General features: G+C 41.2%; 1 protein-coding gene across 1 annotated transcript in view; it reads right to left on the bottom strand.

The window, feature by feature from the left end:
* Window positions 1-10849: 10849 nt before the first annotated feature.
* Window positions 10850-25444, bottom strand: part of LOC126482083 (exostosin-1) — a 199170-nt gene continuing 184575 nt past the window's right edge. Inside the window, exon 6 of the mRNA XM_050106095.1 lies at window positions 10850-12269. Coding sequence (XP_049962052.1) covers window positions 12089-12269 — 181 coding nt within the window. The 3' untranslated portion in view covers window positions 10850-12088. The remainder of the gene's footprint in view (window positions 12270-25444) is intronic.

Below are 25444 nucleotides of genomic sequence, written 5' to 3' on the forward strand. Positions count from 1 at the left end.
TGAACACTCTGCAAGCCACTGCAAGAAAGCTGGGACTCAGACGGCTTTCCTGTGTCATTAATTTGGTTTTTGGAGACCTCCAATGTTTGAATTTGATTGTCTCCCTCTTCTATCGTGTCAGCACTTGAAGCAGTTGATCAACCAGGATTTGGTAGATCTGTTACCAAAGCAGGAGCAAATGCATGGTTGCCAAAGTCTTGGGTCCTGCTTGGATATTTTATCGCGTAAACGGGAAGGATGTGCTGAAGTCACTATACCTGTAATGTCATATACTGTCATCGTGGAACCTTGGTGCTTTAACATCCACGAATCACTAGCAGTATTGACGTACTTCTTCAGTGGTCCATATACTGTCCGATCTAATGGCTGCAATCGGTGGAAACAGTGTGGAGAAAATGACAATAAAAATAATACAGTTATCTTTCCCATAGTTGAGAACTACTATTATCAAGGAGAAGAAAGCACGGACTTTGTTTAGAGTGCTGTGCATTAGCACCAAAGTGTTTCAAAACTTCACCCCTCATCCAACCCTCTCCCCTCATCCAACCAGAAAGGTTAATCGCTCCACGGCAGCCCACTGGTCCATTACGAATAAAATGATCTTTGAAGTGCACCTGGAAAAAAATGAAGAATGGTGGAATAGAATTTCCATTAGCAGAAACAGCAGCAGCTGAGGTAACTAGCCTACCTCATTCTCCAGACTGATCGACCCAACTTGCTTGAAAACTTTTCGTGACACAATTCGATTTGGCTTTCGGACAACTGTAATGCCAGTCTCGTCCATGTTCCAAATGTGTTTCGGTTCATAGCTGTATCGTTTCTTTACAGGTTAGGATATTGAAAAAGGCGCCAACGTTTGTTTTGCTGAAGGTAGGAGCTCGGGCTAAACTGCTAGCTTCAGGACTGCTAACTGACGATTCCTTGTGTCTCTTCATGAACCCAGAAACCCAGTAAGCCCCAGCTCATCGAATTCCCATCCATTTTGCAGGTACTTCTAGCCCATTAGGAAAAGCTAACTCGTAAAACAACTTTCACTCTTCTTTTGGGCTGATACCGGAATATAGACAGACGCAGGTTTGGTGCATTCTGCCAATAGATTTTCAAGAGCATTTGTCAGAATAAGTCTATTAGAACAGTAGTCTACCTGCAGTGAAGGGCAGGTCTTCAGAAAAATTTTTACAGTTACGAGCCAGTGTCCGGTAATTTATATTGTAATCTTTGGCAGCACTCCGTATGGATTTATTTTCCAATTTCACCATTCGAGGCGCTTTCAGCATAGTGTCTGCGGATGTCAGACCTTTATCTGTTTTCCTTCCGAAATTTCTAGGCTTCTTGATGCTGAAAAGAACAAAAAGATAGGACGGTATCAGAATTTAAAACGCAAATATTTTCGCGGGATGGTTGTCCCTGCGTGACAGCCATCGCCGTTGGTTGTGTGACAAGCAAGTCCGAAACGCTATCTTGAAAACTTTAGCTAGTATCCAGCATTGTGTGCTTTATACCAGTTTAGAAAGACTTCACATAATATACTGAATTATAGGCTACATGACTGTAGAATCCGATAATCAGTTTAGCAAAATTTTCTATAGTTAAATCGAACGATAATAATGCTTTAAATTTTGCTCACTCGCATTAGTAACAGAAAAATGTGGATAGCTCCTCGGGTGCTCGACGGAAACAACTGAAACTTCACACAACAGATTCAGTTAATGCTGCCACTCTCAACAAAATTGTTCAAATACAGCGTGACATCTGATGGCCGACTTATTAACTATGGGAATACCAGCCCGCCGCTGTGACTACTATTCCCGGTCTCCCCTATATAATGCAGTTTTTCATGTGTCGTATGCTATTAAATATTGGGAAGACAGAATGCCGTTTCGATGAACAACACTGACGAGGAAACACCAAAAACTTCCGTACCAATGAATTCTGCCTCAGACTACATCAGGTTTTTTATTTGAAGTACTAATGCATTCGCACGAAACCGCCGAGGCTATTGCAGGACAATGACATCTAATCGTACACTGAGGTACTTGTGCAGACGTAGTGCACTATTGCTGTCATCTACAGTGCAAAGCAGCAGTTGGCGCAGAGATTGTGCTGTGTGGTAGTAGGAGATTGCGAATTCTTTTCTGGTAGTGATCTTATTGAGGAAATCATCGATAGCGAAATAATGTAATTTTTAGTTTTTACTACTGCTTTTGTGAGCGGTTGCAAAATGAAACCACTGTAGTAGTATGTACTTTTGATATAAATTTATTAAATTTTAGGCCCATTTTTGCTTGTTATTTAGGACTATAATTTGTTTCAGGTATTATGAGTTCATGGGAGTTTCGAGATGTGGTGTGTGTCTAGCAAAGAGCCGAAACTGCTTTCAAATACATCACATGAAATGATGAACGATGGGAAACTGTATGTCCCAGTTGCTCCCAAGTGAAACTATCCTTCTAAAGCAATCAAATGTTTACTTTTTGCCAACTTATTCCTGTGTTCGCTGCTTAATATGCCAAGAAACATTAATTTTGTAAAAGAAAACTTAAAATGGTTTTCAAATGCAGCTATATGGTTCCAGAGATCTTTTCAAGCCTCAGACATCTGTGATGTATATATGCAGACTGAAGCGACGAATGAACACTTGTACTAACAAGGGAACCTCCCCATCGCACCCCCCTCAGATTTAGTTATACGTTGGCACAGTGGACAGATCTTGAAAAACTGAACACAGATCAATCGAGAAAACAGGAAGAAGTTGTGTGGAACTACGAAAAAAATAAGCAAAATATACAAACTGAGTAGTCCATGTGCAAGATAGGCAACATCAAGGCCACAGCGAGCACAGGAGCGCCGTGGTTAGCGTGAGCAGCTGCGGGATGAGAGGTCCTTGGTTCAAATCTTCCCTCGAGTGAAAATTTTGCTTTTTTTATTTTCGCAAAGCTATGATCTGTCCGTTCGTTCATTGACGTCTCTGCTCACTGTAATAAGTTTAGTGTCTGTGTTTTCCGACCGCACCGTAAAACCGTGCGATTAGTAGACGAAAGGACGTGCCTCTCCAATGGTAACCGAATACATTTGATCGCAAGGTCATAGGTCAACCGATTCCTCCACAGGAAAACACGTCTGGTATACTCTATTCGACACTGGTGACGGCATGTGCGTCACATGACATGAATATGTTGTCGACCCACCTAACTTGTACACTTGGCGAATGGGTAAAAAGATTCTTCTACCTCCCCCGATTTAGATTTTCTTATGGATGTGATAACCACTCCCAAAAAAAGTGATCGCATCGGACGGACAGATAATAATTGTCTGAAAATAAAAAATTAAATTTTTCACTTGAGGGAAGACTTGAACGAAGGACCTCTCGTACGGCAGCTGCTCACGCTAACCACGGGACCACGGCGCTCCTGAGCTCACATTAGCCATGATGGTGCCTGTCCTGTGCATGGACTACTCAGTTTGTATATTTTGCTTTTTTTTCATAGTTCCACACAACTTCTTCCTGTTTTCTCGATTGATCTGTGTTAAGTTTTTCAAGGCCTCTCCACTGTGCCAATTTATAACTAAATCTGAGGGGGGTGCGATGGGGATGTTCCCTTGTAAGGCTGGGATTCGAACCTGTATCTGCTGCTCACTAGGCGGATGCGCTAACCACTTTGCACACCTCCCTTCTCGTTCCAAATGCCGATTCACGCCTAAGCCCTCTTGGTATATCCCCTAAACATGAACAGCATTGCAGAGGCCCTAAAACTGTATTGGAATAGCGCCTCAGCATCGAACGGAACAGGGCTGAGACGAGAATAGGAACTTGTATTGAGGAGGGAGGTGTGCTAGCGTAGTCCGTCCAACTGTGCAAAGCGACTGTGCCACGATGGCGTAGTGGTTCGCGCATCTGCTTAGTGAGCAGGAGACACGAGTTCGAATCCAGGCCTTCGTACAAATGTTCATTCGTCGCTTCAGTCTGCGTATGTACATCATAGATGTTTCAGACCTGAGAAAGTCACATACAGTTTCATTTGATCAAAGCACCTGTGTCTGCGTTTCAGGTAATATCCCTCATTTCCTTCGATGCTGAGGTGCTATTCCAACACGGTTCGGAGAGCCCCTGCAGTTGTATTCGAGTTTGGGGGGAATACCAAGTAAGCTGAGGCGCGAATGGGAAATTAGATTGAGGAGGAAGGCTTACCAGGGTAGCCCGTGCAGTTCTGTAAAGCCACTGTGCTAGCGTAATCGCTAGCGCATTTACCTAGTGAGCAGGTAAATGGTACAAATTTTCATTGGTCGCTTCAGACTGCATACATACTTACATTAAAATCATATTGTTTATCTTGTTGTTGGGGACTCGAAGGGTTAAGGAGAAAAAGAATGAAGCACACTTGCAAGATACCAGCCCCAGAAATCGATCCTGCGCGAAAATTAGGTCCGTAATTCTGACAGTTCGCTGTTACGACCTTTTGAAAGTGCAGCTTCTAAACTATGCACGCGCCGGTTGTCTGTCACTCGTTCCTCCCCGTTGCAGCCGCGTAACGCTCGAGTGCCATGTACGGTACAGCGAAGTGACAGCCAGTGCACTCCTATTCGCGGGATGCTGAAGGCGAGGGAGTCGGGGAAGACGTCTGGCGAACGTGCTTTGAAACCTCGTTCGAGAACGCACTGTTTCTTTGGTTAACGTGAAAAAGAGTACGTACTATGTGAAACTCACGCACATCTTAAGCTGAAAACTACGTTTCAAAATCAAAATGAAATAACCTAAGCAGCTGACGAGTTATTAGGAAATGGAGTGAGGGTTTCCTATTTACAATTTAATCATGCCAGTCACGGTGAAGAATAACGCAGCTCATTCATTTTAGCAGTATCAGTTTTTCAGCCCAAAGAAAATAACGCAAAAAACGATGTTGATGATGAAATGGTGCTACGCTACTTCTTTAACGATGCACTCATACATTTTATTAATTTACGCTGCATTTGGTGGAACACAACATGAAAGCGTTCAAAGCAGAGAGGTTTCTGACACCCGGTACAGTTCGGAAACAGCACACTTTGACACTATCAAATGGTTTAAATGGCTCTGAGCACTGTGGGAGGTCATCAGTCCCCTAGACTTGGAACTACTTAAACCTAAGGACATCACACACATCCATGAGCGAGGTCGCGCGGTTCCAGACTGAAGCGCCAAGAAACGCTCGGTCAAACCGGCCGGCCTTGACACTATCGCGTTTTGGTTCTTATTTATTTATTTTTCAGGTAAAGAGACCTGCTGCCTATTGTTATATAGCAGGTAGTACCTTTTGTGATTTTACGTATTGTATCATACAAAATCAGTTTTATTACTAGTACATTTTTTTAAAATTTTACAAAAGGATCGTATATATATATATATATATATATATATATATATATATATATATATATATATATATATATATATATATATATAATTCATTTACATCCTTTTGTTTAAACTTGTTGCTAATTTAGCTAATGATAATCAATAAAATACGTTATAGGTTGTGGATGTATTTTAAATTAAAATTAAAGGTATATTTAACGGAAGAAACAAGAGACGACAGTTTGACTTACAACTGACAGTTCTTCCCTTTATATCTTCTATGTGTATGGTTCTGTCTGTTCATATGCTGTGTGGTAATACTTAACTAATAATGTATTGATTAATTAGGTTACAACGCGTTTCCGAACTTAAGGTAACAGTGGAGATTGGGAGATGATGTAAAATGTCATAGTAAGCTGCATCAAGTGAGAGGACTCGGTAAAACTTCGCGACAGTCACACCTGATGCAAGGAAAGAAGAAGAAATGTCACATCTTCAGATAGTGTTACGTGCTATGAAATGGTATAACAACCAGTTACATTTTCAGATTGATTCGATTGTGTGTTGGAGAACTTTAGCTTACTTTTGCTATGTTTATCTCGTCTTCACTTCCTGTGTGTGATACAGCATCCGATTCCGTGTCTATGTTTGTATCTGTGTCGTTTCCTATGTACTGTTGATCTGTCAGATGTGGATGACGATGAGAATGTTTGGTAAGTGCGGTTATCAGCGCCTGTACAAATTCCCAACCTTTGCTCAGTCCAATCTCGCCTTCGTCATGAATGGTGATGAAATGATAAGGACAACACAAATACCCAGTCATCTCGAGGCAGGTGAAGATCCCCGACCCCGCCGGGAATCGAACCCGGGACCTCGTACTCAGGAAGCGTGAACGCGACCGCGAGACCACGAGCTGCGAACGTCAGATGTGAAGCCTGTCTTATTCTAGCATACGGTCTCTCCTGTTTGTATGCCACATGTAATGCTCGCGATACATTGTCTGCGATATTGTTAATTGCGTTCCATTCATCTTGTCTGCGTTGGTTCACCGAAATTATGAAGAACGACCGCTATTGAGTACATCGCAAACGGGCAATAGGTGGCTGCAGTGGGAAGCAGCGAGTGACAAACAACGGCGCACGCAATGTTTAGAAGCTGTACTTTCATAAGGTTATAACTGCGAACTATAAAAATTACACCCCAAATTTTCGCGAGGGGTAGACTGTTGGTGCTGAATCTTGCTAGTGTGTTTACTTCTCCTTAGAATACGTAGTCATGTTCATGGTGTTTCCTTGCAAGGCTTGTTTCATACTGTTCAATCCTGTCATTTATCAGTCTAAAAGCTCCGGAAAAAGGCTCCACTGGCCTCAGCATGAACTATTGTCTTATTTAATACAAACATATTTGAAACAAAATCTTTTCAGTTACCTCTTCATCTAATTCGGCTCTAGTTTCAGCCATAGACTACCTTCACAAGAAATACAATACTGCTTCAGAACGTAAAATGCAACAAATGACAGTATGCGCGCAACTGTCAAAGGCGGCATTCAGACACCCCTGGATCATCTTGACGAGATCGTAAAATTCGCTACTCAAGTTCTACATAGTTACCAACTTCTGAGATGATACCAAACGGAAAAGTCCAGCAGATTGAGGTCAAGTGTTCTAGGTGACTATTGGATCATATTGGCGTTTCAGATGTAGTCCAACATCAGCAGGAGAATGATCGGTGGCCCATTACGCATGTATCACGGGCTCTAACCGTGAGTCAGTTGTGAAATTTGAGCCCTACTAGATCGGCACGTAATCGAAATGTTTACATTTCAAATGTTTGTGTACCAACTAGGACCATACTTCATGAAATCAGTGCCGGCTTGTTACCCACGATTTCACAATTAACTTTTTATGAATGTCTTCTGATGTAATGTTTATAATCTTTGACGTTTGTAGCGGTTTCTTTTTACAGAAAGGAGTTTTGCCTTGTGCAGTCGTTGCTACTACTACTTTCTTGAATCCCTTCTCGGTCTCATTTCTGGAATACCATGTTTTGCTAAGTTGCTTCCGTGGACATTTCACCTTGTCTTTTGGTTTTCTTTACCGTAATATTCAGTTCATGAACTTTTTTACGCACTTGTTCGCTAACTGTGCTGTTTGGGAAGCATCCTTGTTCATGGCAATGACACCCTTTTTGGCGAAATGTGTTTCATATTCACTGGCAGTTCGGGTTCGTGTGGGGTTTCTCTACTGCTGTTAGACACTGGATTGTGTGCTGCTGTTAGCTATGCCCTTGTTTCAAGATGTGATGTGATGTCTACTAAGATCAGGTTAAATTTATTAATTAAACTGAGTCTGCATTTTCTGTAGATAGTTTTATTATAAGAATGTGATAATAATTTGCCATATTGGAACCACAAGTATTCCTTGAGAATGATGTACTGTAGGCTAAATGTATTTACTACGACCATTTGTAAGAATGTTTAATAGAGATTGTGTTAATGAGTTGTCATATGTGAACGAGATTCTCCTTACATATAATTTGTTCTAGAACTCTAAACACATAAGTGCAATGCTCAGTGTCAATTTGTGGGCAATTTTTCAGTTTGATGTCTCCGGTCTGACTCTGGGATGTGAGACTAAGTGGTCAAACCAGTTAAAGCTGGACAACTCACATGTGTTTGTGACTGAGTTGTTACACGAACAGATCACAATGCCCTCCTAAGGACCTAGACAATGTCTTTTAATCCTCTCATGTTGTTAGTCTTGGTTGATCTCTGTGATGAACAGACTCCAACAGCACTGCTAAAACTTAGCACCCACTCTGTCTGGGCCACTGGATTGTTCCTTTTGTCTTGTTCATGGCTTTTTTCCTTTCATCATCAGTGAAGGGCTAAAAGCTAACTTCTAGGCTCCATGAATATCTTGGGCTTTAATCCTCTTGTATAACTTGCATTAGGTCTAGTTTGTAACATCAATAAATAAAATTTAATCTTCCACTTACTTCATTGAATATTAGTGTTTACACTGTTTCTGTTTTGAAAAATTCAATAAAATACCTCTGGAAGTGCTGCTACCCATTTTGTTGTTTATATCATTTCTAATGATATTATCATCTATGGAACATTAAACCCTAATCTTCAGTCCTCCTTGTTACTTAATTCAGTCATCCTTTTCGCTTCTTAATGGTGTTGAGAAAATGGAATGATGAAGCTTACTCTTTGGTTGTAATGACACTTGTGGGCTGCTGTTTTTTAAATGTTTGTACTTCGAGGGTTCATGTTTTGATATAATTTGGTAGTTGCTTCATCTGAAAGTTTTTTCCTCCTGGAATATTGCACTATTGCATACCTTAGTTTTGGACTCTTCCATGGTATTTGCTTAGTTACTGTTAAAGGGGGCAAACCTTTGACCTGTCTGAATTTTTTTCAGTTTTCTTCTTTAGATTTTCATCTTTCATTACCCGAGTACTCATTATCCTGTACTGTGGCATATAATATGATGTGATATGTTGATGGTAGTCTGGTGTTGAGCTTTGTACATATGCCTCACAATGAGAGAAAAAAATTCATGGTGAGGTTCTGAAGTATAATAAGACACTCAAAGAGGTAGCCTTAATACTCACTTTGACAAGCAATTGGAAGGAGAGGTCACCGACTGATGGAAAGCAGAAAAATTATGCCAGGCATGAGTTTATAAACACATTTTCACTGTCTTGCCACTAGCTTCTTTTTGATGCTGCAAACAGCTTTTTAGACTTACAACACCCTGAAATTATTTTCTTTTGGGTACTCCATATTAATTCTAGAGGTAGGAATTGCACACAAAAGATTTAGTATGAGATTCCATGTGCAATTAGACAAGATGGTTGCTCACAATATTTAGCACAGTTCATTATCTTTGAATGCAGATGTTTTCTTGCAATTTCTCCAACTGCCAAATAGAATAGTGATCATGTAACAGAAAGTGGCTTCCTACTTGTTTACAAATAATAAATCAGAGGTTAATCAAAGAATAGAAAAAACTTGTGAGAAGTGGCACCTATATTAAAGAATATGATGAGGCATTATTGTATGCAGAATTGGTTTAGACACACTTGATACAAGGGATTGAAACTTTCACTCTCCTGTGGATTGGATGCTGTTGTAACATAATCATTCTTGAAAGCAATCCTAAGTTGTACTTGAATCATACAATGCAACATAATTTTTCACCACAGTGTTTTAAGTCAGCAGCATAAGGAGCAGAACTCAGCAGTTTGTAGAATAGGATACAGGTACTGACAAAATTGAAGCTGAGAGAAAGTAATGAGAGATGAAAATGGATAGTTCATTTGCTGAAAGCAATAACCAGAAGAGGCAAGTGTCCACTCTGGCTGCTGGGCTAGTACATAGTTGAATGTCACACAATGTTTAACTCTTGGCATGTTTATCAATTGTTTGGATGTGAACAAAATTCTCATGCTTAAAATAAACAAAAAATGTAATGCTGAGTGTTATATTCTGTTAAAGATGTACATTTTTACTGCAAGTGATGGGAAAGTCATTCATGGAAAACTTTTATTCCTTATGAAATTCTGGGGTATGGTCCTCAGCAAAAAAAAAATGGATTTTTGTGAACATTTGTAAACATTTGCTAATCAGTGTACCTTATAATGTAAATTTTGTTTTGTAAAGCTGTTTCACTTCAACAGCTAGTGTAAAATTGTGAGATTAATAGAAAAATTGCTCATTCATGGTTCTTATTTCCATTAATATTCAACCACTGGCAATAAAATGATAGTCAAAATGAAAAGATGATCGTAATTAAGAACATGCAGCAGAGCAGTAGATGAATTTTAGTTGAAGTTGAGAGAGAATTTGATGAGCATTCATACAGTAAGTATCTGTTTTCAGCCCACAAAAAATTTCATTCATCGAGAAATTTCAGGCTGAAATATTAAAATTTCATCACAGCTGATACTATTAGTTATTAATTACATAACACTGAAAATGTGCATGCACATTCTGAAATAGACTTAAATTTACAAATAAAGTTTCAGAGTTACAGTTAATAACTGAAATGTTTTGATTGGTAACTTGTGTTGTGAAATTATAGATTATCTCAAAGGGATTTAACTTGAAATGAGAATGCTTCCAAGACAACTCTGTTAATATTTTATGGTGTTCCTAAAGCAAAACTAGAATATTTTGTAATTTTTTTGAACAGTAAAGTATTTTAGTTGAAGGTCAAATGAAGGATATTACTCTACTTTAAAGCAAGGAGGCCAACTCGTCACAAAACAAAATTATATGAATTTTGATGTCAGTTTTTTCGTTTCAACTGAAACGGCAAAATTTCTTTGGGAGAAATATAACTAAATAATTAATAATACTATTAGTACATACATCTCATCAGCATTAATCGAAATGTACCACAGGTAGTGTTAATATTTACAATTATGGTGGTAAACTGGGAAAGGTCATGTAATAGGCAGCAAAAATAAGGTTTCTCAATGCGTTAATAAAAGATTCATTTTATTAATCCTCACACACATACATATCACATTGTAACTGCAATATATCTGTGCCGAGACAATGGACAGTGTTACTGTATAGTATTCTCCATTTTATTGTTATGTATTAAACAAAAATAAAATATATGTTCCTATAAAAATGTGTCAATTTACATTGCTCTGCTAGCATATACAGTATGTAACAGTTGGGAAGCAAATGGTTGCACAACACAGTATCAAACTGTAGAAAAACAAAACAGAACAAGGTCAAGTTACATCAAGGTACTTCCCTTTGCTTTGCTTTATGCTTCATTGCATAGTGACTTAGTGGAATGTAAGAAGTTACATAAAACTAATGAATGAAACCAACAGAAAAGTCACTACAAGACAGTACTGATATCAAACTGCTGACCAAAAAATCAATGAGCCTCGTAAATTTTTACAGGTGTACAATGTCTTCCAAATGAGAGACATGGATAAAATTTCAATAGTCAATAATGTACTCTCTATAACTTCAGAGTCTGTTCACATAAATTGATTACATATAGCAATGTTTTATTCAATACTGAAGTCCATTCTATGTTAAATTATTTCAGATAAATAATGAACAGGTGCTATTTAACACACAATTCTGTCTGGAAAAGATGGTTTTCAATGTATATTATTAGCTCTTCTCCCAATTCATGCTTCAACAAATTATTCAAAACATCCGCAAAAACCAATTGTATAAAATGTAATTTCCAAAATATTTCATTTTGTTAATAAATTCATAAATACAAAGAAAATACACATCATTTGGGACTGTCACATATATAACTGGACAACATTTATTATGAGGTATAGCAGTCTGTTGGCTGGGAGGTTAGAAAGCCTTTGAATAGGTATTTTATCAAAGATTTAGTAATTCATGTCTTTGTATTCAGCGAGTTACATACACGTTTTCAGTGCTTTAGTCATAAAGGGTTTGCAACTCAAAATAATAAATATAAAATGGGATCTAATCGATGCACATCCATGACAGGAAAATGTAAGCAAGGAACAAGTACCATTGTGTTCTCTGAAAGCACAGACATTTCGTATATTCCTTTTGGTCTTGGTATACAGTTTCATAACTTAAATAAAATACATTGCATTGATAAATACGACAAACTTTTTCTGAAAACGCCACGTCGATATAAACAACTTGTATATGTTCTTTTAAGTATCACACACCACAGGTCTGCGAAATAAATGTGAGGAACCACTGTGACTTTAACTGTCAGATGATACTAGCTGCCTACCAATTCAATCTGGCGGTACTTCTTACGCATGTTTGAGACAGGGTCTTTGAACAACACTGGATCGAGCCTCATGTTGGAACGCAGGAGAGGCATGTAACCAAAAACAGCTGCAAAGGTGTTGAGGCAAGTCTGGCGCTGAATGAAGTGATCTGGATCGTTCCATGGGGACCTGGAAAAATATCTTGAAGTAGCACAAAAAAAGCAGTTTTAGTTTTTGATGTCCTGAATAAAGATTCAAAAGACAGAAAAATGCAATAAATTATATTTTAAAATCAATTTACTTTTTCTACTAACTCTAATGTACTATTTGCAAGGCTAAAGTTTGAACTCAACATTAACAGCGATATGTTTGCCCAAAATTACAAAGAAAAAGCTTCCTCAGATATATTTATTTATCAGTTACTAAAATTGTAATCCAATTGCAACAACAGTTGATTTCACATGACTGGCTTCAGTGGTAATAAAGTCATTATCAAACAGCAGCAATCGAAGGAAAAATGTTTGTGATAATCAGATATTTGACATGACTGTTGTAACGTAACAGCAATGTCGTTCCGTCAATGTCTGAGCATTGGGGACTTTCGATGTTCCAATGTTGCGTTTTGACGATGCCCCTCACATGGGCGAAACCAGTCGCGTCAAATCACAGTTGCAACTGAAGCTACTCGTACATTGCTTATCTTTTGCACCGTCTCATAGTTGCAGACTAGCTTTTGCTCTGTTCTGATCTGCACACTGCTGAGCAGACTGCAAGAATGAAAGTAACTTTTGCACAATATGTCAATGCCACGTAGCGTAGTCCAATGAAATTTGGATCATACACAGAAATAACCGCTACATTGTAATATAGAAAGTAACTGAAAGACATAAACAATGAGACGAACAGAAATGACACTTATATTCAAAGACAATAAATACACTGAAGTCACTGCCAATTGTGATCATCCCCTCGCCATTAAAAAGGGTGGGAAATAGTTATCAATAAGGTGTGTGATCACCACAGCTGGCAGTGCAAGTCTGCGACGTGCTGCCATACTGGCCAGAGAGTAGGTAAGGAGTTCTTGCTGTAGGGAGTTCTATTCCTCAACCTGTGATACTAACAACTGTTGATGCATGGGGATGTGCTTCCAAAAGCATCCCACATGTGCTCAATGGGATTTAAGTCAGGGTGAATGGGCAGACCAGTCCATTCGCCGAATATCCTCTCATTCCAAGAGCTCCTCCACCTTGCAGTGGGACACCCTTTTCTAAAATAAGATTTTTTTTTTAATAAAAACTACCAATACCATGTATACTATCAATTCTTGTATAGGTGAACACATTCAGCTGTTTCACTGAAAGAATTTCACTTGATTTTGCATACGATGTAATATATTTCGGACTAAAATTTATAAAAGAAGTTACAGTGTTACAATCTATAAAGCTAAAATTATTTTTCTTTTAGAATTATCTGGCACACTTAATATTCATATTATTAATTGTACAATATAATGCTAATTATTAACTTTCGTTCTGGATTAATTTGGAGAATAATGTTATATTTTGTGTGATGATTCTTCTTTTGTTAAGATAGTTTGTAAATTCTTTTGCTTTGTAAACTCTCTGGAATATTTTGAGTACTGCAGAATGTAGTAGTAGTGGGCATGCCTCTGATGGAATAGGATTTGTTTTTGATTGTGTCACTAATACTGTAATTTGGAATATTAAGTGGAAATTGTAAAAACGGTGTGATATTTAATAATGTGACAAAGAATAAAATTCAAGAAATATACGGGCAAATTTTTATCAGGATCTAACAACGTTAAATCAAAATTTCAGCCGCAAGAATTAGAGCCAACAACAAGAAGAGAAAATCAAGATAAGTAAAACGTTTTTCTTTTGTGTATCTTACGCCTCTCGAAGGGTGGAAGGGTAAGATTACAACCTGCACTGTTCGACGTGGTCGCACATTATCATAAAAATGAAGTCAGCGCCGAATGCACCTCTAAAAAGATGCAGATGGAGGAGGGGTACAGTGCCACAATAAAGTTTACCAGTGAACATACTGGGTTCTAAGATTTGGAGGTCAGTCACCCAAGCAACCTTTTTGCTTCCCCACGCTGTAATACCTGTGTGCAATATACGTTTCCCTATCTCGCCATATGAGGAGATGTCCGGCTCTGTCAAACACGATCATTTTTATTGCCCATGTGTTACGGCATGGGAAAGCATAATGTTGCGTGGGTATACTGACCTGCAAATTTTGAACATGGTACAGGCACTGATCATCATTATTGTGATACTGTACTCTTTCCCCGTTTGCATCCTTTGAGGGGCTGCATTCGGCTGGACATTATTTTTATGCATGATCAAGGAACAGGGCAGCTGCAGCAGCTCTTTTAAGAAAACTTACTTAACTTACATCTCATCCACCGTGTTTGGGATGCATTGCAGACAAGTACTGCAGCACATCCACTGTGTGTGTGTGTGTGTGTGTGTGTGTGTGTGTGTGAGAGAGAGAGAGAGAGAGAGAGAGAGAGAGAGAGAGAGAGAGAGAGAGAGACAGACATTCACCTGAAGTGATTAACAGAAAATGTCAGCCTGGGTTTCTAGAGGGAGATTTGAAATGGTGTTCCTCTTGCGTCACACAGGAATGCATCAAGGCCTGATTCAGTGCTTCTCCTTGTCCAAAACCATTTCACAGTAGTTACAGATGTGAAACGTACTTCACCAAGCGTCTGATGACGACATTTACCATTGGTTTTATATGTACACTGGCACACATACAAGGTTTTGGTTAATTCAGAAGTCCAAAAATCAACTGTGGTATTACAGAACAGACTAGTAGCACAAAATGAGCGATAGTTGAAAAATAAGGAAAAACAACAGACATTATCCTTCAAATTTCATTTTCAATAATTTAGTATACTCATATCACACAGTACGGAGAACTGCTATCCTCTTGAACCTAGAGATGCTATCAGCTTAATTATAATACAAAACAAGTAAGAGTCAAGCTCAATAAAATTTGAAGTCGTATACTGAATGCAAACTACATTCTACATGCCGATGTTCATAATCCACAACAGAATACTAGCAAATTGTCAGTAACAGACTTCTAAAGATGAATCAGTTCAAAACGAGTTTTGCTGACCCGACCGGGGCCGACGTTCTGGGAGATGGACGACTGACTGAGAGAACAGGAGACGATAATTAGGATGCCCGGGCAAGCTACAGACATGTGTAGCACAAGCGGCCAGTATACGTTGGCACCGTAACCGCAGGGGAGGGACACCTGCCTCCACAAGTATGCTGTTCACAGGGCTGGTCCGGAAAGCTCCAGTGACAAGTCGGATCCCGCTATGAAGCATGGGGTCCAGCACCCGCAACGCAGAAGGGGATGCTGAACCATAAGCCAGGCTCCCATAATCCAGACGGGACCGGATTAACGCCTGGTAGTGCCGTAAGAGGGTAGAGCGGTCGGCGCCCCAGCTGGTGTGGATCAAGCATCGCAGAGCATTAAGATGCCGCCAACACATCTGTTTAAGCTGCCGAATATGGGGGAGCCAAGTCAACCGGGCATCAAAAACCATACCCAAAAACCGATGTGTCTCCACCACAGCAAGAAGTTCGCCGGCAAGATAAAGCCATGGCTCAGGGTGAACTGTGCGTCGCCGGCAGAAATGCATAACGCCGGTCTTGGCAGCCGAAAACTGGAAGCCATGCGCTACAGCCCAAGACTGCGCCTTGCGGATAGCGCCCTGCAGCTGACGTTCAGCAGCTGTAGTGCCAATGGAGCTATAGTAGAGGCAGAAGTCGTCAGCATACAAGGAAGCTGAGACAGACGTTCCCACCGTCGCAGCGACCCCATTAATTGCAATTAAAAACGGACAGACACTTAAGATAGATCCTTGTGGTACCCCGTTATCCTGAACTTGGGGGGAACTATGGGAGGCGACAACTTGCACGCGGAAGGTACGATGCGACAGAAAATTTCGTACGAAAATCGGCAGTGGACCCGAAAGACCCCAACCATGAAGCGTAGAGAGGATTGATGTCGCCATGTCGTATCGTATGCCTTCCGAATGTCAAAAAAGACAGCGACGAGGTGCTGACGGCGGGAAAAGGCCGTAAGGATCGCTGACTCCAGGATCACCAGATTGTCGGCGGCAGAGCGGCCTTTACGGAACCCACCATAAGACGGAGCCAGAAGGCCCCGAGAATCGAGTACCCAACTCAACCGCTGGCTCACCATGCGTTCGAGCAACTTGCAAAGAACATTGATGAGGCTAATGGGGCGGTAGCTGTCCACCTCCAATGGGTTCTTGCCAGGTTTCAAAACGGGGATAACGATGCTTTCCCGCCATTACGACGGAAACTCACCCTCGATCCAGATACGGTTGTAAAGGATGAGGAGGCGTCGCTGGCAGTCCACTGAGAGGTGTTTGAGCATCTGACAGTGGATGCGATCTGTCCCGGGAGCTGTATCAGGGCAAGTGGCTAGGACACTTCGGAATTCCCACTCACCGAATGGAACATTGTACGATTCAGGATGGCGTGTGTGAAATGAAAGGCTCCGACGTTCCAGCCGCTGTTTCAGGGAGCGGAATGCCAGTAGGTAATTTATAGAAGGGGAGCTAAGAGCAAAATGCTCTGCTAAGCGGTTTGCAATTATGTCGGAGTTAGTACAAACTGCTCCATTCAGTGAGAGCACAGGGACACTGACAAGGGTCTGATAGCCATAGAGGCACCTAATCTTGGCCCAAACCTGCGACAGAGAGATATGGAGGCCAATGGTGGAGACATACCGTTCCCAGCACTCCTGCTTGTGTTGGCGAATGATGCAGCGGTCCTGCGCACGCAGCCGTTTAAGGGCGATGAGGTGTTCTGTTGAGGGATGTCACTTGTGACGCTGGAGCGCCTGCCGGCGATCTTTAATCGCCTCAGCGATCTCAAGCGACCACCAAGGCAGAGTCCTCCGCCAAGGGGACCCAGAAGAACAAGGAATGGCAGATTCTGCGGTAGTAACGATGCCGGTGGTGGCGGAGTGAACCACCGCATCAATGGCGTCACTGGAAAGAGGCTCAATAGTGGCAATGGAGGAGAATAAGCCCCAGTCAGCCTTATTCATAGCCCATCTGCAGGTGCGCCCAGAAGAGGGACGCTGTGGCAGTGACAGAAAGATCGGAAAGTGATCACTACCGCACAAGTCGTCGTGCACACGCCATTGGACAGACGGTAAGAGGCTAGGGCTGCAGTTCGAAAGGTTGATAGCTAAGTACGTGCCATGCGCCACAATGAAATGTGTGAACGCACCAGCATTATAAAGTGAAAGGTCGAGCTGTGCCATTCCATGCTCAATGATGTTGCCTCTGCCCGTTGCCACTGATCAACCCCACAGAGGGTTATGGGCATTGAAGTCGCCCAGTAACAGTAAAAGTGGCGGCAATTGGGCTATCAGTGCAGCCAGGGCATGCTGCGGGACATCACCATATGGTGGAAGATGCAGACTGCAGACAGTAACAGCCTGAGGCATCCACACCCGAACAGCGACAGCCTCTAAAGGTGTTTGTAGAGTGACAGACTCACTGTGAAGAGAGTGGAGGACATAGATGCAGGCGCCACTAGATACCCTTTCATAAGCTGCCCGGTTCTTATAATAACCCCGATAGCCACGGACGGTGGGGGTTTGCATTGCTGGAAACCAAGTTTCTTGAAGAGCAATGCAGAAGAAAGGGTGAAGGCTGAGAAATTGTCGGAGCTCAGCAATATGGTGGAAGAAACCGCTGCAGTTCCACTGGAGGATGACATTGTACATGGCTGAGAAAGGCGTGAAGGGACTGAGGAGGCAAATTATGTTGCTGAGTCACCTGCCGCCACCGACCGAGTACCGACAGTAGTGACATCCATAACGTCCTAGGGACCAGCGAGATCGAGGTCCTCAGTGGATGCAAGAATCCACACCTCATCCTCAGATGCAGAGCTTGTAGGTAGTGGTGTAGGTGCCACCGCAGGTGCCTTGGTCTTAGGGGTCTTCAATTTCGCTTTATCGCGCTGTTCCTTTGGTTGCCCTTGCTGGGAGGGCTTTAGTGAGTCAGTCTCTGGGACCAAAGAGGATCGCGAAGCTCGACGACCAGTGAGTGACCTGTGGCTTCTTCAGCCACCGGTGGGTGTCTACTGTGCCGCTCGTAGGAACCTGGGAAGGGAGTGACCCAAGGGATCCCTTCCGAGCGAGAGAAGGCGAAGAAGACTTACGCTTCTCTGGCTTAGAAGTGGGGACTGGTGTCCCCGGTGGTTGAGGGGGTGCTACTCCCGAGGTAGGTGGTGCGGGAGCAACAGAGAGAGAAGTGGCCCCCACCATCAACGGGGCAGGTGTGGTCCTCTGGCTCTGAAAGCTGACGGTATGTGGTGCAGCTATGGGAATTGTAGCAGGAGTGACAGTGGTGTCATAAGACGACATCATGTGTACTGGATGAAGTCGTTCAAATTTCCGCTTAGCCTCAGTGTAGGTCAGTCGATCCAGGGTCTTGTATTCCATTATTTTCCATTCCTTCTGTAGAATCCTACAGTCCACGCGCAAGGGGGATGGTGCTCTCCACAGCTGACACAGATGGGAGGTGGGGCACATGGAGTATCAGGATGGGATGGTCGACCATAATCGCGACATATGAGGCTGGAAGCACAGTAGGGAGACATATTGCTGAACTTCCAACACTTGAAGCACCGCATCAGGGGAGGGATATATCACAACGGTGGACGATCACCTTGACCTTCTCAGGTAATGTGTCACCCTCGAAGGCACCAGTGGCAACTTCACGATCCCTCGGACCCCGGTGGACGCGTCGCACGAAATGGACACCTTGTCGCTCTAAGTTGGCGCACAGCTCGTTATTGGACTGTAAAAGAAGATCTCTATGGAAAATAGTGCCCTGGACCATATTTAAGCTTTTATGGGCGGTGATAGTAACATAAACATCCCCCAGCTTCGTAAAGCGAGCAAGGCTCATGACTGTGCAGAGGATGCAGTTTTTATCAAGACTGACCCTGACCCCATTTTGGACAAGCCCTCCACCTCCCCGAACTTGTCCTCTTAATGCTCTACAAAGAACTGAGGCTTCACGGACAAAAAGGATTTCCTGTCAGCTCTGGTACAGACGAGATACTGGGGCGAATACGTTTAGCTGTCTTTCATAGCCTTTCATTCCTCCCATTGTATGGCCAGGGAGGGCAACGATTTGGGGTCATACACATTAGCTTTAAAGTGAGCCCTCGAACGTAGAGACTGCTGGTGGCTGGCCACCAGCAAGAGAAGATGTGCCACGCTTCATTGCGTGTCATCCACCCTGATGCCACCTACTCCGACCAAGGGCCCTCCCCACGGGCGCCACCCAGCCACAGCAAGGGCCACCTGGCAGGATGGCCATTGCCGGGAGTCCTGATGCCCCAGGGAGATGGGCATCTACTCCTTGTCTTAGGTGGGGAGTTAACGGCGCAGGCATCAGTAGAGCGATCCCTGTGTTGTCAGGTGGCTACAACCAACAGGTTACATGGCGGCCCCACAACAACGGACTGGCTACCATGCTGGACATTAGGTGCAATAAAGTCCATGGTCGTCGCCTCCGCAAAAAGCAACACTGCGCAGTGCATAGTGGAAATGCACCCAGGAACGCATCCTCGCCCAAGAGATGGAAAACGAGCGGGACGGCAATGCGACGTCGATAAATTTGGCTAGAGGTCTCAATGCACGATGGACAAAATGCACCACGCAAGGCGCCCTTCCCCAATTGGCTCACTCTGCGGAAGAATTTGGAAAGATGGAGGTCAAACACGAGAGGGGACCTTCACATATAGGCCGAAACGTTTGAGACTCCTTTTAGTCCCCTCTTACGACAGGCAGGAATACCACGGGCCTATTCTAACCCCCGAACCCGCAGGGGGTAATAATAAGAATGGACGATTAAGAACGAAATGCTCGGATTAAAAAGGATGTAAGACAGGGATGTAATCTTTCGCCCCTACTGTTCACCGTATACATCGAAGAAGCAATGATGGAAATAAAAGAAAAGTTCAAGACTGGAATTAAAATTCAAGGTAAAAGGGTATCAATGATGCGATTGGCTGATGACTTTGCTATCCTGAGTGAACGTGAAGAAGAATAATAGGATCTGTCGAATGGAATGAACAGTCTAATGAGTACAGAATATGGAGTGAAAGTAAATCGAAGAAAGACGAAAGAATTGAAAAGTAGCACAAATGAGAACTGCCAGAAACTCAACGTCAGGATTCATGGTCGCGAAGTAGATGAAGTTAAGGAATTCTGCTACTTAGGCAGCACAATGACCGATGACGGACGGAGCAAGGAGGACATCAAAAGTAGACTAGCAATGGCAAAAAAGGGCATTCCTGGCCAAGTGAAGTCTACTAGTATCAAACATAAGCCTTAATTTGAGGAAGGAATTTCTGCGAATGTACGTTTGGAGCACAGCATTGTATGTTAGTGAAACACGGACTATGGGAAAACTGGAACAAAAGAGAACTGAAGCATTTGAGATGTGGTGCTACAGACGAATGTTGAAAATTAGGGCTGGCTGGAATGGCCGAGCGGTTCTAGGCGCTTCAGTCTGGAACCGCTCGACCGCTACGGTCGGAGGTTCGAATCCTGCCTAGGGCATGGATGTGTGTGATGTCCTTAGGTTAGTTAGGTTTAAGTAGTTCTAAGTTCTAGGGGACTGATGACCTCAGATGTTAAGTCCCGTAGTTCTCAGAGTCATTAAAACCATTTTTTGAAAATTAGGGGGATTAATAAGGTAAGGAAAGAGGAACTTTTGCGCAGAATGGGAGATGAAAGGAATATGTGGAAAACACTGACAAGGAGAAGGGAAAGGATGATAGGACATCTGTTAAGACATCAGGGAATAACTTTCATAGTACTAGAGGGAGCTGTAAAGGGGGAAAAGTGTAGACGAAGACAGAGATTGGAGTACATCCAGCAGATAACTGAGGACAGAGGCTGCAATTGCTACTCTGAAATGAAAAGATTGGCACAGGAGAGGACTTCGTGATGGGCCACATAAAAGAAAAAGCACTAACAGCACAACAAAACAGTAACTATGAAACAGCCATTACACTGCTGTAGGCCATAACTCTATTATTATTATTTCTTTACTTTCTCAGACGTTAAGTCTGGTTAAAAATGGGACGTGACGCGGACCTTGATCAAGCGTCACTTCCTTTTAACTGTACGGTATATGTTATATTGCATTTAGGAACTTTCGGGTAATTGAACATGTATCAATAATTACGGATTTCTGTAATTGTATATATAAGTTTGGATGTAGCTGTATTGTATTGATGTACTGGTGGATATTGTGTGGTATGACTCCTGTAGTTGATAGTATAATTGGTATAATGTCAACTTTATTCTGATGTCACATGTCCTTGACTTCCTCAGCCAGTTGGATGTATTTTTCAATTTTTTCTCCTGTTTTATTTTGTATATTTGTTGTATTGGGTATGGATATTTCGATTAGTTGTGTTAATTTCTTCTTTTTATTGGTGAGTATGATGTCAGGTTTGTTATGTGGTGTTGTTTTATCTGTTGTAATGGTTCTGTTCCAGTATAATTTGTATTCATCATTCTCCAGTACATTTTGTGGTGCATACTTGTATGTGGGAACGTGTTGTTTTATAAGTTTATGTTGTAAGGCAAGTTGTTGATGTATTATTTTTGCTACATTGTCATGTCTTCTGGGGTATTCTGTATTTGCTAGTATTGTACATCCACTTGTGATGTGATCTACTGTTTCTATTTGTTGTTTGCAAAGTCTGCATTTATCTGTTGTGGTATTGGGATCTTTAATAATATGCTTGCTGTAATATCTGGTGTTTATTGTTTGATCCTGTATTGCAATCATGAATCCTTCCGTCTCACTGTATATATTGCCTTTTCTTAGCCATGTGTTGGATGCGTCTTGATCGATGTGTGGCTGTGCTAGATGATACGGGTGCTTGCCATGTACTGTTTTCTTTTTCCAATTTACTTTCTTCGTATCTGTTGATGTTACGTGATCTAAAGGGTTGTAAAGGTGGTTATGAAATTGCAGTGGTGTAGCCGATGTATTTATATGAGTGATTGCTTTGTGTATTTTGCTAGTTTCTGCTCGTTCTAGAAAGAATTTTTTAAATTGTCTACCTGTCCATAATGTAGGTTTTTTATGTTGATGAATCCCCTTCCTCCTTCCTTTCTGCTTAATGTGAATCTTTCTGTTGCTGAATGTATGTGATGTATTCTATATTTGTGGCATTGTGATCGTGTAAGTGTATTGAGTGCTTCTAGGTCTGTGTTACTCCATTTCACTACTCCAAATGAGTAGGTCAATATTGGTATAGCATAAGTATTTATAGCTTTTGTCTTGTTTCTTGCTGTCAATTCTGTTTTCAGTATTTTTGTTAGCCTTTGTCTATATTTTTCTTTTAGTTCTTCTTTAATATTTGTATTATCTATTCCTATTTTTTGTCTGTATCCTAGATATTTATAGGCATCCGTTTTTTCCATCGCTTCTATGGAGTCACTGTGGTTATTCAATATGTAATCTTCTTGTTTAGTGTGTTTTCCCTTGACTATGCTATTTTTCTTACATTTGTCTGTTCCAAAAGCCATATTTATATCAGTGCTGAATACTTCTGTTATCTTTAGTAATTGGTTGAGTTGTTGATTGGTTGCTGCCAGTAGTTTTAGATCATCCATGTATAGCAAATGTGTGATTTTGTGTGGGTATGTTCCAGTAATATTATATCCATAATTTGTATTATTTAGCATGTTGGATAGTGGGTTCAGAGCAAGACAGAACCAGAAAGGACTTAATGAGTCTCCTTGGTATATTCCACGCTTAATCTGTATTGGCTGTGATGTGACGTTATCTGAATTTGTTTGAATATTAAGTGTGGTTTTCCAGTTTTTCATTACTATGTTTAGAAACTGTATCAATTTAGGATCTACTTTGTATATTTCCAATATCTGTAGTAACCATGAGTGGGGTACACTATCAAAGGCTTTTTGGTAATCAATGTATGCGTAGTGTAGCGACCTTTGTTTAGTTTTAGCTTGATATGTCACCTCTGTATCTATTATCAGTTGCTCTTTACATCCTCGTGCTCCTTTGCAGCAGCCTTTTTGTTCTTCATTTATAATTTTGTTCTGTGTTGTATGTGTCATTAATTTCTGTGTAATGACTGAAGTTAATATTTTGTAGATTGTTGGTAGGCATGTTATGGGGCGATATTTAGCTGGGTTTGCTGTGTCTGCTTGATCTTTAGGTTTCAGATAGGCTATTCCATGTGTAAGTGTATCAGGGAATGTGTATGGGTCTGCAATGTAACTGTTAAATAATTTAGTTAGATGTGAATGTGTTGAGGTGAACTCCTTTAGCCAGTAATTTGCTATTTTATCATTTCCAGGGGCTTTCCAATTGTGTGTAGAACTAATTGCTCGGGTGACTTCATGTTGCAAAATTATCACTTCAGGCATTTGTGGTATCATCTTGTATGTGTCTGTTTCTGCTTGTATCCACCGTGCATGCCTGTTATGTTGTACCGGGTTTGACCATATGTTGCTCCAGAAGTGTTCCATGTCTGTTACGTTTGGTGGATTGTCTATTTTAATGTGTGTGTTATCTATTGTTTGGTAAAATCTCTTTTGGTTTGTGTTGAATGCTTGGTTTTGTTTCCTTCTATTTTCCCTTTTTTTGTATCTTCTAAGTCGTTTGGCCAATGCTTGTAATTTCTGCTTCTTTTCACCTAATTGCTCTATTGCTTCTTGTTGTGAGATTTTACCTAACTTTTTTCGTTTTTTGTCTGATATTTCATTTCTTATAAATTGTGTTAGCTGTCCAATGTCTTTTCTCAGTTTTTCTATTCTGATCTGTAGGCTGTGTTGCCATGCTGGTTTTGTGGGTTTCTTCCGTGTGTTGGTTTGTTCTGATCTCTGCCTAGTGTGTATATTTAGTGTAGTGAGTGATCCTATATAAACCAGTAGTTGTAACTCTTCCATAGTTGTATTTTCATTTATTTTGTTGTATATGATTGTGTTGATAGTTTTTATTGTTGTTTCGACTTGTGGGTTATTTGGCGGTCTATGCAAGAATGGTCTGATGTCTGTATTTGTGTCTTTGTATTCTATATATGTCAGCTGAAATTTCTCCTCTATATCTAACACGTGTGTCTCTTCGTGTTCTATTTGTGCTTGTTCTGGTGGCTGTCTTAAGATTTCGTTTTCCTCTGATTGCTTAATTGATGCGTGTTGGTCTTTGTTTGTTTGCTCTGGGATGTTTGAGTCCATTACTGCATTTTCTTCTTCTTCTGATTGCACATTATTTTGTTCCAGCATTTGTTGTACTTGTTGTTTGATGTTTTCTAATTCTGACTGGGGTATCCTGTTATTTTTTATTATTACACGGATCTGATCAGCTAGTCGTTGTTCTGTTAAAAATTTTAATTCCGGGTATCTGGTAATAAATGTTGTGTATACTTGTGATCTGTATCCAGTTGTGTTGGTTCCTAGGTTTGTTGCTTGGTAATAACAGAACATGAGGTGTCGATTAACTTCATCTGACCATCTCATCCTCGTCTTTGTTTTCCTTCTAGGGTGGTTGCAGGAAGCATATCCTGCAAAACACCTGTATTTGGATTTAAATCATTTTCCAGTTGGCTAGCAGTGTCGTTACCATTGTGGGCGGGCATAGGGTTCAAGCGTCGTCCCCGACCATGACGGCGCTTGTCCGAGGCTTCTTTAGTTCTGTCCTGAACCAAGTAATCACACTAAAAGGGGGGTTAGCCCTATTAGTGGTTTGTTCTTTTCGTCGCCTTTTACGACTGGCAGAACATACCGCAGGCCTGTTCTTTTCCCGGGCCTCCACGGGATTTATTATTATTATTATTATTACTAGTGTCAGTGGTCAGGTGCAAAGCATAGGTATCCTGCAGTCTTTCCAATATCTGCCAGTTGAGAAGTAAGGAGAACTTAAGCAAATGATTTATAAGCATAAGCCTATGTATATATGTATACTTGACTTATTTTAAATGAGGGTGCATGGTGTGGGGGAAGCAACTACCGCTAGGGAGAGGAAGCATGTTTTGTAACAAGTGCCTACCCTCAATGTGGATAGCTAGCTTTCCTTTCTGAGGAGGAGTTATTAGGTAGCACTTGCGACGTGCTGAGAATTACTTCATCATTCTATAAAAAAAGATTGTTAGAAAAAGTGGTACCAATTGTAGCTTTAACTCATTAGTTACCGCTTTAATAAAACAACTAGAGAAAGTACCATATGGCTTATCTTTCAAATAGATTTTTCTTGATTCTCAGTTTCA

The sequence above is a fragment of the Schistocerca serialis genome, chromosome 1 (genome assembly GCF_023864345.2).
Source record: "Schistocerca serialis cubense isolate TAMUIC-IGC-003099 chromosome 1, iqSchSeri2.2, whole genome shotgun sequence".
Taxonomy (NCBI): domain Eukaryota; kingdom Metazoa; phylum Arthropoda; class Insecta; order Orthoptera; family Acrididae; genus Schistocerca; species Schistocerca serialis.